General features: G+C 44.8%; 1 protein-coding gene across 1 annotated transcript in view; it reads right to left on the bottom strand.

The window, feature by feature from the left end:
- Positions 1–16,515, bottom strand: part of LOC131293304 (uncharacterized) — a 109,974-nt gene that overhangs the window by 10,068 nt on the left and 83,391 nt on the right. The window contains exon 19 of the mRNA XM_058321384.1: positions 6,494–6,888. Within this exon, the coding sequence (XP_058177367.1) occupies positions 6,494–6,888 (395 nt within the window). The remainder of the gene's footprint in view (positions 1–6,493; positions 6,889–16,515) is intronic.

The raw sequence follows: 16,515 nt of genomic DNA, 5'->3' as shown, positions 1-16,515 counted from the left end.
TGGAAAATGAAGGTGCAAATGCTGGGGAAAGTTTAGAAGTAAGTAAACGAAATTCTATCGAATTCCTGCAGTTCGGCTGAACTAGAAAGAAAATTAAGCGTACCTCAACGTGCAAAAGTTTTGGTAGAAAAACTAAAGCTTATCGATACAAGTTTGTTGCATTCACTGCATCATCCACGTTCATCCAGTTCAAGGAAATGTCGGCTTTTTATTTGGTCAAACTGGGCGGAAAGAACGGAAAATCGCAGCGATTGATCGACGGGGCAACATTTTAAAGCAGCACTTTTCCTCACCGTCCTCAAACTAGTGCTCCGTGCGATGACCAGGGGGAACAATAGAAATAGAAACGTCGCAATAGACCAACGCTGGAACGAGTTGTAAAACTTTAAAATCAATAGATCATGTCGTCGATGCCGGTGGACCATTGCGATTGAATATTGGAAAACTTTTTCTCCTTTCCTCTGCAACCCCCTTTCGGATCCTTCCCGACTTTCTTCCTGCTCCTGGAAGGATGTTGTCGAAAGAGTTTGTTTTACAACCGATCAAGGGACTGTGACCTAGAAACGGGCTGCAAGGTGGTATGCACTGTAGGAGTTGTTTACTTCCTACACAAAAGGGATGTCCATTTTCCTCCCACACGGAACCATTATTCCGGTTGCTTGTCTTTCGGGCAGCAGACCCATACGTACACAGGCACATTCATTGGATGCCGGTGGGCAAATATTTTCCGATTATATCACCACTGCCGCCGGGGCGTTTCCCGGGAGGTGTCTCCAGGAATTTGGGTTTCCTCGTCATTCCTTGGACCGTTATGCTAGGAGTTGAACTGCTAGACTCTGAGGGGCATTAAGGACGTCTGCCCTTGGATCCAGGGGGTTCGTGGAATGCGAGCTGAAGCTGTGCATCATGATTATTATTGTCTTTGCTCGACGATACCTTATCCCGGCCGAGGGTTCCCTTCTATTCCCAATTCAATAAAATCGAACACATGTACGAACGGTCCGCTCCGATGTGTTTTTCCCCGCTCGGAAAAAGTTCACCCACAACAACTTTTGTTGCAACTTGGTGCAGGTATGGTTTTTTTTTGGCTGGAGAAAAATCAACTAACGAAGCTAGTCCTCCGATGCATCATCATCATCGTGTCTTTGGAAGTTGATTCGCAAAGAATCTAAATCCTTTTAGCCACGATCTGGGAGTTCGATTTAGACTTGGGTTTATTTGATAGCTTCCTTTTAGAACCTTGGACCTTGGCTCCATCGAAACTTGCTTACAGCTCTCGTTTGAGTTTTAGATTACACGAGTAGCCATTTGATCGGAAATGGGCGAACGGTACGACTCCGGGAATTGTGATCGTTCTATTTTGTTGCATCAATGGGATTGTTTACCCGGGCGATTGCACTGTAACGGAAACTAATAGAATGCACAATTACCGATGGCAGTTTTGCTGACGCTTATTTCTTCCATCAGGTTGGAATATTGATTTGGCTGGCAAAGGAAGCCAAAGCAGGACGATGGGCTGGGTTTAAATGGATAAGTTTTTGTCAAACCGGTTTCGGCTTTCCATCTCCAGTGCAATCGATATTTCCTTCGTACAACATTCAATTCATACATCATTAAAATACTGATAAATCAGAATTTGATCATTAGAATCAATGCCTCTTTCACTGCCGTCTCCGATCATCCGTCTGTATTAGCCGATTTGTGAGAATCACGCCATACATATCGCGGTCGCGCGGCCGATTCCAGCCTGATCCGAGGATTTGCAAAACCCATCGGAAGCGGACAATTTGGTGTGATTTCTTGCAGCCAAATCCCCAACCCACCTCGCAGTCGTAAATCTCATTCTATTGGCGCTGATTGAAAGAAATCGTTTACATCCGGGCGGCGGGCTTACGTAAAGCGGCGAGATGGAGGTCAAGATGTCTGGTGTGGTCTCGCTGCTGGCAAACGGGGTTCCTTAGCTTAATCCTGGCCCTACGAGTGCCTCCCGAAAGCGGCTAAGCGAAGGCGTAATGCTGCCTTCCGGGTAGAAGCGAGAAGTGCCGGCCTTAGTGCTCAAGAGGGTACAGTAAGAGGTAGTCGGAGTTCGTTCTCAGAATCAGGACCAACCCGGGGGCTGTAGCGAAGAAAGTTCCGAACGTCAGCCGCACCCAGCACACTGGAGTCGCTCGTTAGGATATGGGGTGGTCTTGGGTGGAAAAGTCTCCCCATCTCCCTCCGCATGATGTTCCACTGCTTGCCACACTCGAGGAGAGTCTAGAGTGGCCCCAAAAAAACCCACCCCGGTAGCTACCGGACGACCGGATAAGGAAAGGATTTATTTGGCTTTGTGCACGAGCCAACGCTGCCGATGGCCCATTGAAAGCCCCTCGTGTATGTGTGTGTGAGTGTATGTGCACATCGTACGCGAAGATTGTCCTTTATCCCTTCGTTTATTCACACGAACGAGACGGTTTAATGGGGTTCTACAAACCCCTGCCCGGCATTGCCACTGTCGGTTTCTTTGGCAGAAGATGTCCTTTTATTTTTTGTTTTTCACTTCCTTAAAGAGACGACAAAATTGTGACTTTCGTCGGAACAGAGAGAGAGAGCGAGAGAGACTGCCCCAGTGAGTTTGTTTATACTGGTGCACTTGCAATGCAGATAACACGGCCAGCGGAGCTCAAGCGTGGACGGTAATGCAACCCAAAAGCTCTCGACCCTGGGAGATGCTCGATTGCAATCGCCCTAACGAAGGTAACGATGCGAAACGGGCCGAGGCGAAATAAATGCCAAAGAAATGCAGTTCCGCATAACAATGCACTCAAGGGGCCGGCTGACGACCCTTCTCAGGCTCGGTCCGTAAATTGTGCTCCAGTGCGAAGTTCGATGGCCTTTAAGCGGAGTTTTGCGCTTGGGGAGAATTGAAAAATATTCAATACCGTAAATGACAGCGGCGCAAAGCAAAGGCGAAGCCCAATTTCGTGTTTCTTAGGCCAAAGAACTTTTCCGGTCGTGTAAAGAAACGTCTGCGGAACGTGTGAGGTGGTGGGAAAATCGGAGGAAAAATCCACACGTGCGCCACACCACCACGGGGGGAATTGCGAGCGCCAAGCATCCGTTGGTGTGGAAACGCGTGGAAAGTGCGGGCACCATGACGTGGAACGAACAAATTTTCCAGCGCCATGGCGTGGGAAGAAAGTTGGCGCTCGTTTTTGGCACCGGGAAAAACGTGCAACAAATTAAACTTTATTTTTGTGTTGCGCCGGCGGTGCTCGCTTTCCGTTTTGTTTCCGTGCCGTCTATTTTTTTTTTTTTGGAGCTCGTGGAGGAGAAAATGGTACGACTTAGCGGTGATTTGTTGCCCAATTGAGCAGAACGCCACGGTTAGAATGATGTATTGGGCGTGTATTGAATGTAACTGCTTGCTTCATTAGAGCGGATGCCATTTGATTGAATTATTTACAACTTGTGTTATTGAACCAGACGAGCCAGGAATGTGAAAGTTCAAACCGAAATTTCTCAGTTCACCGTTTTCAGTTGTATATCCAAGTTCTATGTTAACTATTTTTTTAATGTGTTTATGTATCTGTCGATTTGATTATTTTTCTGTTAAACAAATATGGCTGTAGTGTTTTGTTTTCCATTCACTAATTTATCCTTAACGATGACAATACCATACGAGCAAACATCGTTATCGCTTTATACAAACGATACTCCATAGCGGAAGATAGTTGGGCGTACTAAATATAAAGCATGGCAAAATAATGGGGCGGAAAATGGGGAAAAAATTGTGCGCCACTCAAGATTACCATAAATAACGATGTTTATTCAATTTGCTCTACCGATTTGCAATGAGTGCCGTTGGTGTGGGTGTGTGTTTGGACGTCTGAAGATGATAGCATTTCCACTTGGGCCCGAACTTTATCCCTCCTTCTCGTACTGCCTTCACCCAAACTAGTCGATAGTTGGGGTTTGGTATATTTTTCTGTGTTTGTTTGCCACAGATGGAACAAATCCAAAGCTCTCGACGTTGCGCCTAAACACTAACGCCTTCACCGACGTCTTCGCTACCCACGGGAATGGTTCACTGTTTATTATTTCTATGGTTTCCCCAGAAGCAAAGTGCTTTTCTCACGCAGGCATCGAAAATCGAACCTAACGTTCGAGAAGGGGAAAAAAAAGATTGCAGCAATATGACAGGGATGGTTCGGTTTTGTGGTTCATAAATAAATAGATGTTCGTGCGCTGGCCAGAGAAAACATTCTCCTTTTCCCGCTTGGTGCAGGATTGTATCCCGATGGAATAAAGGGAGGGAAACGCCCAACCCCAATCACAAACCCAGCACGCAGACGGGGCTTTTCCAGCCGGCCAGACTCTCCGGTATCGATATAATCATTCCGGATCCGGTTTCCCATGTGGTAGAACGCTCGAACGAGAAGAAAGCAACCCCCCCCCCCCCCCCCTTCGTTTCCTTCAGGCGGGGGTGAATCTGGTTGAACCGGGGTTCGAAACCTCGGCATCATCGGGATCGGTTCCATGTGGAAGACTCAACAAGTCACTCCACTCGGGAGAAGATTCATTGCCCAACCAACACACCCACGGTTCGGCGTGCCTGAGACGGTGTCGGTTCACCGAAACATTGCGAAGGACCCGAAAGGGAAAACGGTGCCGTCGGTATCCTATCCTTTTCGCTGAAGCGTTCGATTTTTTCCCTGTAATCAGATTATCGAAAAGGTTCCCTATTGCACTCCACCCCGTCAAAAAACTCTTCCCTTTCCTTCCGAGCCATGTTCGGTCTGGTGAAGTAGAGTCTCGAGGGTTAAGACGTGTCCCGGACTGTGTGCCACTCGTTTATTGTCCATTGAATTTCCCAGCATATGGAAAACAAATTTAATAAATTCTATTGCCTACGGTGACCGGCTGAACCGGTCCCCCAGAATGGGAGGCTCGATGTCGTGTGGGATTTCGGGTTACGGAAGCGAGCTGATCAACAACGAGACCATGAGAAGAAGCTTCTTTTCCTTGAGGATGGATGAGGATTTGATGATAAAGTTCTACCCCCCCCACCTGCCACAGTGCTCTGCTGTGTTGATATTTTTCTTCGATTGTCCCTCTAGCCCTGGGGGGGCGGTAGCGAAAAATGAATCTTGTTAGGCTTGGTTTCTTCTCCATATTCCGATAGGACGATCCAAGGGAGCGCTTGCGTCCCAGTGGACGGTTGTTATCAGCTTAAAGAGTTAAACGTGCCCCGGAGGGCCCGAAAGGTATCGTTGGAAGTTATTTGCATGGAAACCGATAGGACACTGATTAACTTTAAGAAAAGCGGTCGAAAAATGGACGCACCAGCGAGACGCTGTGAAGGCTATTTTAGCCACCAAGGGAGTGTTTTCCTTCCGGAGCGGATCAGTATAACAGACAATTTTCGTTGAAAGATTTTTCCTTTGTTTTTGCTTCCCTTTGGAATCCAATACATTAGGAAAATCGTTCGATTTCCTACGGGGGTTTTCGGGTGCACTTTAATGTATTAATCAGAAAATAGCGCCCATTTAGATATTAATCCGGGCCCCATCAAAGACCGAAGATGCTGCCCCGGGATCGCGGGGGTGCACAGTCGAATCGGTCGCGATAAGCGTTACGATTTACGATCAACGACACGAAAACTTGTCTGATTATGATAAGTGCATCCCAATTCCTTCATCAACCCCTCCCGCCTCCAGCACGCTGCACCACGAGTTCAACGAGTTTCCTATTAATGAAATGATTCCAGATCAGACAACTGCATGTGCGTCATCCGAACGTAAATGATTTGATTACCGGGTGCGGAGTCAAAACAGGGAAAACGAAACGTTACGGTCCTGCCCCGAAACCGGGGTTTCGCGATTCGGTGTGCGAAAGAAAATGAGTGCCATTCAAGTGCAACCCCTAATGGTTTTCAGCTCGTTCGGATGCTTGAGCCGCGCATGAAAGCATCGTGGATGAAAGGAAAGTTTTCCCGGCGCTTCGGAAGCGAAAGGCAGAGGAAGGAGAAAAAAAACGGTGGAGCGCAAAACAACGTCCTACACCGTACCGACTCCGATTCTAGCCATTCGGATGGTTCGTCAATCGAAATGTGCAAAGTTCAAGACCTGTTTCCATCATTTTCAATGGTGCTGCACGATCGACTTACCGTCGACGGTACGACGGTCCACGTTCCGAACCTCGTCTACGTTTTTCATCCTTTCGAACTTTGTGCAGAAAATCGGAAAGGACAAGCACCGAAACCGGGAGGCAAGAACTCCCTGTGGGAAAACAAGCACTTCTTCGTAGCAACTCCAGGGTATCAAATATCAAGCACCCAGGGGGGGGGGGGGGGGGACTCCATGGTCCCGTGGTGGAAAACAGACGAGGTTGTTATTTGATGATAGAGCGTTGAAGGGCGTCTCGAGAAATGTAACCATCGTTGCAGCACCCGAAAGAAGTTTGCCTGTTTCGATCCGGTTTTTTTTTCCGCTCAACTTCAAAATCGACCTACCTCCGTACGATGCAAGCGTTGTGTTTGTCGTGCTTCCGGGCCAGGTACAGCAGCCGCTTGATGAGGGTGAGGAAGAGCAGCACGAAGAGCACCACGAACAGTGCCTCGATGACGACGAACAGGACGAAACCGAAGGAGTCGGCCTCGTGCCACCAGTGCGGCGGAGACTCGAGCATCACGTTGTAGACGAGCGGCGTGGAGGTGGCGCACAGGATCGGCAGGAACCAGCTGAGCCCGATGCTGCCCGAGATGCCGGTGGCCAGGTTGGTGGCGGCGACCAGCTTGCGGCTCGGACCGTGCAGCTCCGTCGTGACCAGCACCGTGATGGCGACCAGGGTCGACGTGCTGAGGAGCAGAAATCCGGACAGCAGCGCCATCACCAGGGCGTACCATTCCTGGAACGGAAGAAAAAGACGAAAAAGGCCAAAAATAAAACACCAACCATACCTTCGTAGACCATTAGCCGTTTGGTGTGAGTGGAAGTGAGGTGGTCAACCGAAGATGTTTATGATTCGCCATAATAACGTTTACGATTCGACGAGTCTCTTTTCTTCCGATCGGTTTTCTACGAATTGGTCTTGTGGCCATCGACACGAGTTTGTTAGTTTACCGCAAGTTTTTCTCCACCTCCCGGCAAGCGGGCGAGAGTCCTTCGGAAAATGGTTGTGTATCGTTTATCTGGCTTCATACTTTTCCCGGGGAGTTCGGGGAAATGGCGAATCGAATGGCGCTGGTTTCCGCCAAAGTGATGTCGATTTCAGCGATTGATGCGCCACTTTGCATCTTAATGGGATTTGTTTATTTATGCTTTATTTTTATCAGGTATTTGAAGTGTTTGAGGAGAGGAAAATAATTTTCTTTTTATCACACCTTCAGCAGAAAAAGAAGAAATTAAACATCGCAATTTAACGCCTCTTTCACATTCAACGGAGTGAAACGCATTTCCCAAGATGCTTTGCTATTTCTGAAACCGTCTGCAAGGGTGTGATTTTCACCATTGACCTTCTTTGCCTATTAGAATGACGCCATACCAACACAGCTCTTGGACATATCGATCAACAGCAGTGGTTTGGGGTTTACGATTTTGCATGAACGCTACATCAAATTAGCAGCTCTCCGACGTGTCGGTAACACTCAATTAATTGTCGTAATAAATTCATTTTCCACCCGGCAGCGTAATTTCAGATTTTGCACCAAGGTCCTTATCCATCCGTCGGCATGTACTCTCGTATTTGTAGAAGGACCGGTTGCATCTTCCGTGAGAAGGGGCGAATCTAACGGAGCCTTGATGCCTTGAGACTGACCGAAGTATCCTTAAGATCCGTAATGGAGTGACACCACGTGATGGAGAATGCTATCAGGTACCAAGAACTCGAACCAAGATAGTGTAAAACAGTTCTGGACAAAATATTATTTTTAGGAGAATTGTGTTAGGAGGACTAGAAAATGATAAATAATTTTTATTTCTGACCTAAGCCTTAAGTTTTAAGACTTTATGATTAAGTATTTATGATAACTATTTTGTCCAATAGTTGGTACTGATTGTTTCCACTATTCCTCTACGCGGCACAACCTAGAAAGTGGTTTTCTAGTAGACTTGTAGAATCGGTTATCAATCAAGTGGGAATGAAATTTATTGGCTTGTAAGTACGTTTTGCCATCGGACGTGCTACCTAACGGTCACCTGTTCGGATTGGGCCAACGTTGGCGCACTGAAGTTGCAAGGATTATTGAAGATGCGACATCCCTTCGATGCGAAATCTTCCTTTGAGTAAGTTGCTTACATTTAGTTGTTAACATTTTTATATGAAAGATTCCAGGTGAAATATACACACATTAAATTGTTGGTAGGAATTTGTGTCCGAGAAAGCCCTTCTTTTGGATGGGTTGAAGAAAAAACACAAGAAAACAAGAGTGTTTCTCATTATGATCCACCGACGACAGGAAGATAAAGTGCAATAGCTGCGAAACGCCCCAAAATGTATGCCAAAGGAGTTCTTGCCTTTCTAGAAAATTCATAAGCAATATTTGTCAGCTGGTGCATTCGTGCTCATGTTGCAGTTCTGTTGTGCATTTGATCGCGAAACGGTTATTCGTATCCCGAGAGGGCTGAAAGGCTAAAAAAAAAATGAAGCTCCAACAAAATGTGCATAAAAGAAGCTACTGACTTCCTCTCTCCCCGCTCAAAGATCCAACTGGTGCCAAAAGAGGCAAGATAATGCTAACGATGACGAGATGTCGGTGTTGGTGTTGCGCTGTGTGCTCAAGAAAAATGCGAAAGATGGGAAAATCAACTGAGCGAAACAAAACAAAAAAGCAGAACAAATGCTTGCATTTAGTGCTTTTATCACGGTGACATCGGCGTCCGCTTGCATGGCGCGGTAAAAAAAAACACGTCCATTTTTAAGCACTCACTTGAGCGCCGCATAAACGCCAGCAAAACGGGCGGAACAAATTTTCCCCTCTAAGGAACGTGCGGCGAACGATGAGTGAAGATTGTGAAAAGTGCAGAAAACGAAAACGAAAAACTGCGAACTGCAACGTGCCATCCGTGGCGTTCGCGTGTCCTGCAGTGGAATGGTGCAATGACTTGCAGCGAAAAATGGCAGCGGAAAAATGGTCGGCGATCAGTAGAATATTTATTTGCACACAAGCGGCGTGGGTGCAAAAAGAGGTAGAATGGAGTAAAAGCAAAGCATGTTTTTCTGCCAAATAAAGCAATAAGGAATGTTAACGAGAGAATGCCGCCAGCTTGCGCAATTGTGCGATGGGCAAAAAATGTGCAGGTGTCCAAAAGAAGGTCGACTAGAGTGAAGAAGTGCAGGTGAAAAACGTTTAAGACAATCATTTTTTTTATGAACTACAAAATGGGAGTTGCATCATAAATACTACAGCATTCGGTAGGTGGATAATACAGATAGATAAATTGTTTATGATGAACTATAGCTTTGAAATGAGATATAAGTTATTCTGTTGGGGTTTATATTAAAATGCTTATTAATTGAATAACATTTTATTAATTAAAAAAAAAAAATATGGTTGGTTACCTAAAATTATCATAAAGAAAGTCCAGTTTAGCTCGTTGCCAACTTTAAGCCAATCGTTTGAGAAAGTTTACGTAAAGACATCTCCGCTATCTCGCGGGAAACTGTTTGTAGGAAAACCAGAAACTCTCAAACGGTGTGGGAATAGCTTCTGTTACCAACCAATGTTACCTTACATTCACCACATACACCAACCAGAGTATGTACTGTCTCAAGTGTCCTGGCGTTGCTCGACTTTCCTCGTTGGGCAGACAATAGCCCCGTGGCAGCAGCTGGCAACCGTATCGTCTTGGCCCGTATTGTGATGCAAGTGGTCTACTTGGTTGGCACAGTTTATCCATTGGAAAGACCATCCTCCCATCGACGGGGAGAGAAAAGTGAAACATTGCACCATGCGCCTGCTGGTGGATAATAAATTAAGTGGAATTTATTAGGCGAATGAATATGGAACCCGGGTCGAGAGCTCGAGCCCCGAGCCGCACAGACGGTGCCATCGAAGTCGTCGGTTGCGTGCATTGCGGCACAAGCGCTGACGATTGGTGTTTGATGTATGCACGTATGATGTGCCGCAGGGCAAACGCCCTCGATTTCTTACGGCTTATACTGAGAAAGTGGCTTTGTTGTTTGTTTTACGTATGCTCGCTACTGCCTCGAAGACTTTCAAACCACCAGATGATAAACTAATGCTTAGTTCAAATGAAGTGATCAAACTTCGGAAGCTGCAGGAAAATTGCATCTGGTCGGGCGAATACAAAGGATGCAAGTGGTGCAGAACGTTATCCCTTCCAGCTCGAGCAGACGTTTGATGCATGAACCGTTGCTTCAATGTATTCGAATGAAAGCGATGGGATGAAAACATTCATTACATAAATTTACTGCCGTTTCTTGTAACCGGAATCTGTAATCCGTTGAAAATAACATTAATAATTTAAATATTCTAACATTCCAGCAGCTGACTTTGCACACAATCATCATACGCCTGACCGAGTACGTAAATCAATATCTTGTGGCATTGCGATGAAACCAGCGAAACAATTTTCTGCATCACCGAACATGCTTGGCATAGCTTGACTTCAGTCAACCATGGCAACGAGACGTTGTGAGAAAGTCAACGAAAAGACCATGGAGAGGGACCACGTGCAGCTGTCCACTGCCACGTGCTGAAGGTTTATTGAATATTAAATTATTGTTTGTTATTGATTTAAAGCTCATCCGGCGGCAGGAAGTCGAGTCATTCGAAATCTCCTCCCACCTTCAGTGAAGCATCTCAACGAATTCCGATTCAATCGATTTATGCACCGTCTTACGATGCGTAATGCTTCCACAACTCCTTGCTAATGGGCGCACGTATAATTGACTTGCGATTCCATTTCTACGTTCCGCGGGTGCATCGTGAGACATTAGTGCAGTCCAGAGGAATCGTCGCGAGAACTCTGGCGGAATGCTTAAAGAGATGTTAGATTATTTATCTACTCGTAGGGGCCTGTTCGGGTGGAAGCTAGTGAACACGCTGGCGGGCAGACTATCATTCTCGCGAGTCATCGGATGACAAGCCGCAGGACGCTTGTGCTGTTTGCTCGGTACAATATAATAAACTTAATTATCCGTGAGGAAGGTACCTCTTCGGGGTATATTTGGGCAGGCCGTGTCGAGGAAATTATTCCTGTTCGATGGCTGATCAATGCACGTGGGTAATGTATTTACACGAACACCCACGCGAAATGGGTAGGAAACAACACGGTTGGCATGTCATTCATAAACGACTCGAAAGACCATTGCATTCATAATCTTATCGTGCGTGAAGATTTCATTAAGATATAGGGAGTATGAAGAAACCTCGCCTCATCAGCGTAGATTAAGCCGTCACATCTATGAAGAGGGCATCAGATAACATGCGGCGGCCACATATAGTTACTAATTTCCCAAAGCGTTTAGGACGATATTATAACGTAAGTATCGATACATAATTAATTGATATCATCGTTGCTCAACTGAATTATCCAAAAGTCATGCTACTGTATTGATAACATTTTGATTCATGCTAATCGAAATATAATGTCGCTTTTGTTCTCTGCTGTAACAAGATGATCACAAGATAAACAGCTCATTAATAAATTAAATCATTAGGGATATGATTCTGATGTCTTTTCTTATAGTTATTGATCCGGATGTTGAACACAGACGTATAGATTAATATCCCAACCTTAACTCCCATACCACACGAGCTCGATTGAAAGTTAGCTTGAAAGTAGCTTCGGATAGTTTTGTATTTCAATTTCAATTTCATCGAATGAATAATGCATTGGGCATTGCAATACTTCCTCCATAACAGGTGCAGTTGAGTTTCCGTTGAAAAGGGCATCCACTTGACCGTGCGTCACGATGTGCAACAGGAGATTTAACCGGAGCGTTTGGGAAGCAGCGGCAACGAACAGCGATATAAATAATGTTGTGAAATATTTATTTATGGATGCATGAAACATCATCCTTCATTGCTTCTTTCCTTACTTCCTCCCCGGCACCGTTGTCGTTGTCTTGCACTTCCATTATACGCGAGCGGAAAAGTCGGGTTAGTCAACCGAGGAAAACTGTCGTGCGCCTCGGTGTGCCATTTTTCGGCAAGCATACGTTCGAAAGAGAACAAACGATGTACGGCACCATAACGACCACGCAACGGCGTGCGGCATTGCCTGTGTCCCGTGGAAGGAACAACTTTGTATCGTTAAAATTCGTCCCATTTTCCCGGTCAAGTATCGGCCGGCACCGGCGCAAAGGATGCGGTCAGTTCGGAAAACCACCCACCGGTCAACCGACCGAATAAATCTGCTGATCTGTGAATTATACTTTCCCAAAGAGCCGTCCGCGGCTCGTGACATAGGTAGGTGCTCGAAAAAAGGACCGAGTTTGCAGCTACAGTGGATCGAGTCGAGCAGCAGTTTATGAAGAGGTTATCTAACGATGCAGCTTTCGAGGAAAATTATATGGTTTTGTGCACGGCTTTGGTTGCGCGCCCAAGCCTTTTGTTGTTTGTACATTTGTGCTGTTTTTTACTCATTCCACAGAAACTTGATCCGCCGAAACGGTTCGATTAGGTTTTGTTGCAAACGGCGTTACACTGTAACGGAATATGGGTGAGGAGGTTACGTGTTACGTTTTGTTATTGCTGTGCAATGAGCCGGTTTTCCGAGAGCCTTTCAAAATGTGCATTCGATGCATAAATTTACGCTTGGCAACCAATGGATGCACTCGGCCAATGTCTCACTTCGTTAGTATCGTGCGATCGATGCACCATGCATTGTGCGTCGATAATGCTCCAGCGATGATGCGTACGCGAAATTTTACAATCATTTGCAATGCTAGCTGCTGCGAACGATGAGCCGAGCCGAGTCGATTGGCTTTTTCTGATATTCGCTCTTTTGTTGGCTAGATTATGTGAAGGGTTTTTTGCCAATTTATTTATGCAACTGCACTTTTTGCTCTTACAACAATTATACTTAATTTGGTTTATTGCTCCTCTATGCATTGGTGGCTCCATTCACAAGTTTTAAAATTAAGTTCTCGTTCTCCTTTTTAAACTCAGCACCAATACAATTCGTATCAATGTGCTCCGTTTTGAAACGTTTTTTAGATAATATGTTTTAAAGCTGGCAAAAAAATTAATATGGCCAACAATCACTTCAATATGCTTCAGCTATGGGGCAGCTGGAGGTTATCACTTTTTTTTAAATGATTTTACATGCCGTTCAAATTCAAATTATGTTTTTATAAAAATTAACAGATAAATTTACTAACTCTAGGTAGAAAATAGTTATTTGAGCATTTTTCCGTTTTTGTGATAAAGTGTAATGTCTACAGTATAAAATATTTGTTCGGAACAGAGAATCGGAACAGTATTAAACCATCGAAAACAAGACAACTACAAGAAATGAAATATTATTCACAACTCATTTAACGGTACTCATACTAATCATGATGTTCACAAATAAAAATATGTTCTATTTTCTATTAAACTGGAATAATGTTAGAACTGGTACTAGGTACGAATACTAGCCTTGTTGAATTATCAACAGCTCGCGAATCAAATTTTACGCTTCCGTAAGAAATATCTATAAAACATAATTAAATAAATAACCATTTACAAATATTTGGCTCACAATGACATCCACATTTCTGGAATTATCCATTTGTTTGAGGAACAAACTCCACCGTCACCAATTGGAGAATAGAAGAATGGAGGCGCCTGGTGTTTCATATATTGATAGGCACTAGTGATGAGAATAACAACTCTTTTCAGAGATTTGAATCAGAGTGAATAATCATAACGATGATTCGAATCTTTAAGTCACTCTTCTGTGATTTAAAACGTGTAAAATGATTTATTAACCTTCGAGGTGATTTGAAACCTTAACTGGGATTCGAATCCCAAAAGAATGAACGAGTGGGTAAAAGAGCCACTAGTCGCCATAGAGATTCGAATCCCAAGTTGTGATTCGAATCCCAAGTTGTGTTTCGAATCCCAAGTTGTGATTCGAATCCCAGTTTGGGAATCGCTATATGGGATTCGAAACCCAAAAGAATGAACGAGTTGGTAAAAGAGTCGCTAGTCGCCCATGTAGTGATCCCAAACTGGGATTCGAATCGCAACTTGGGATTCGAATCACAACTTGGGATTCGAATCACAACTTGGGATACGAATCTCTATGGCGACTAGCGACTCTTTTACCAACTCGTTCATTCTTTTGGGATTCGAATCCCAGTTAAGGATTCAAATCAAAGGGAGTCACAAAAACTATCTGTTAGGATTTAAATCGTTCATTCAATATTAAGATTCGAATCACTCACTCATTCTCACTCAGAGCGCACATCACTAATAGGCACATTGTGGGAAGAAAAAGTGAACAATATAGGTGTGATATCGGGAAATTTTTAAAATAGATACCAACGCAAATCGAAACCTTTTCCTAAACACCCCAGGCCAATGCAATAGAAAAAAATGCGCATAAATGGAGACGCCTGGTGTTTCATCCGTTGACGATTCATAGTTACAGAAGCATCAATACTAACATGTGTCGTACTATCCATTCCTTTGCACATCTTGTGCTCTAACCTCAAACTGCTCAAAAGGGTCAGCCAAGTGCCATCACCTAACCAAAGTTTGTTGGAACGCATCGTATAATGCAGTTAGCAGTGTGTTTCATCCGGAACACATTATCGGCTTTTTTTTTGCGGAGCGAGTTTTCCCTTCGCGCCCGATAGGTTTGGCTTTCGACTTTCGGGCAAATTTTAATTCACTCTCGGCACATTCCCTCGGCAAAGTGCTAAACTTCTTCCGAAAGCACCCACGATAGCCCGTTCAGGGTCATTCACATTAAAGAGTTTCTGCTCGATTTGCCACCATGGTTCACCGCTTAAGGGGCCAATCACGGTGCCCGGGGCCGGAAGGGCCTGTCGATATGTGCGGAAGACGAAATGACAAAAAAGAGATCGTTTGCTGCTGAGTTTCAGCAGGGTCCACTTTTCGAAGGCTTTGTGGTTCGGTTTTTTTTTTGTGTTGAATACAAACTTTCAAAGAATAATTGAATTACGAAATTTTCGAGGGCGGTGAAAGTGGAAAACTTTCACGTTCAATCCAATTTTTGAGAAGTGGTGTGGTCGAGAGCCACGGCCACGAAGACGTTGTGAGGTTGAACAATTTATCTTCAAACCCCGGTTTGGTCAAGTTCTTTGAAAGAGAGCAACTTTTCCAACATTAGCTTTCAATACTTTATATGTTTTATTGAAATAATTATCAAGTCATCGTATAACAAAATTTACGTATTCTTATGTCTCCTCTTTCAAAGATACTTTTCAGTATAAATAACACCAATTAGTAGTTGAATTTAAAATCTAAATGCTCAATAAATTGCCCCTTGAAAAGTTGTTTGCTTCCGTTGTAGTAGTTTGTGCGAAAAGAAAGCTCTTCAGTACTTTTCTCGCATCAATGCAGATGGTTTGTGTTACCTTCTGCTTTACTGTACAAGGAGAGCATTGTTACGCTTAATTGATTGCAATTCGTACAAGTGAGCGTACAACTATCGTCCCTCTTGAGTGCACTAGTACACTTGAAGAATGTCGGCTCCTCGAGCGACTCTCATGTTTTCCTGTTTTTTTTTCCCAGCACAAAGCCCAGAAGGATCGAATAGATTGTAACCACTTAGCACATAAGAACCGTTTACCGTGCTTGAACAATGAGTGCCGAGGAGGACGCTTTTGAGACGATACTTTTGTTGCGTGTTCGGTTGCTTCAAATCAAAACAAACATGTTCATTAACACGGACAGAGGAAAATGGTGTAGGTATGGCAAAGAAAGCAGCTGTCAAACTAATTCCGACCGTGAATTAGTGCAAGTCGCATTTGCAGAGATGCAGTTACGTTGTCACCATGTAAGCGGACGTCGAGTCGGTGGTGACACACGCACACACACACATACGGGCGGCGCAAACTTCCATGAGAAATTGCACTTCAACAGCACGCCTTCATAGTTTGTACTTCCCAAAACGCCCCACATTGCAGCTCGGTGTCCTTCGTTGACTTTTCTCCGGTACGATGTACGGCGACCCTCGGCTTCGTATGCAGACTCGTACCACACACGTGGTGGACGGGGACGTTGCGGTGCAATAACGACGATAACAAAGTTTCTCGTTATTTATAAGCATTTTATTAAACACCAGGTCCTACCCTCGGGGACCAATATGGTAAGTTCAGTGGACGGAGGGAAAAACGGAGGCGGCCCAGAAGAAACCGGTTGGTATTCACCATGTGATGGGGTTCGGCTGCACAAGCTTTTGCGGATGAATGCAGAGCAAAACGCTCTGCTGTTGCCACTGCAGATTTTACCGTGGCGATGCAGGTTCAGGATAAATGGTACGACCAACGGCACATGCACACACACACACACACACACACATGGACATCACTCGGAATGTTGCTTTTGGGAAC

Source organism: Anopheles ziemanni, chromosome 2 (genome assembly GCF_943734765.1).
Source record: "Anopheles ziemanni chromosome 2, idAnoZiCoDA_A2_x.2, whole genome shotgun sequence".
Lineage (NCBI taxonomy): Eukaryota > Metazoa > Arthropoda > Insecta > Diptera > Culicidae > Anopheles > Anopheles ziemanni.
This window is presented reverse-complemented; position numbering and strand designations above follow the sequence as displayed.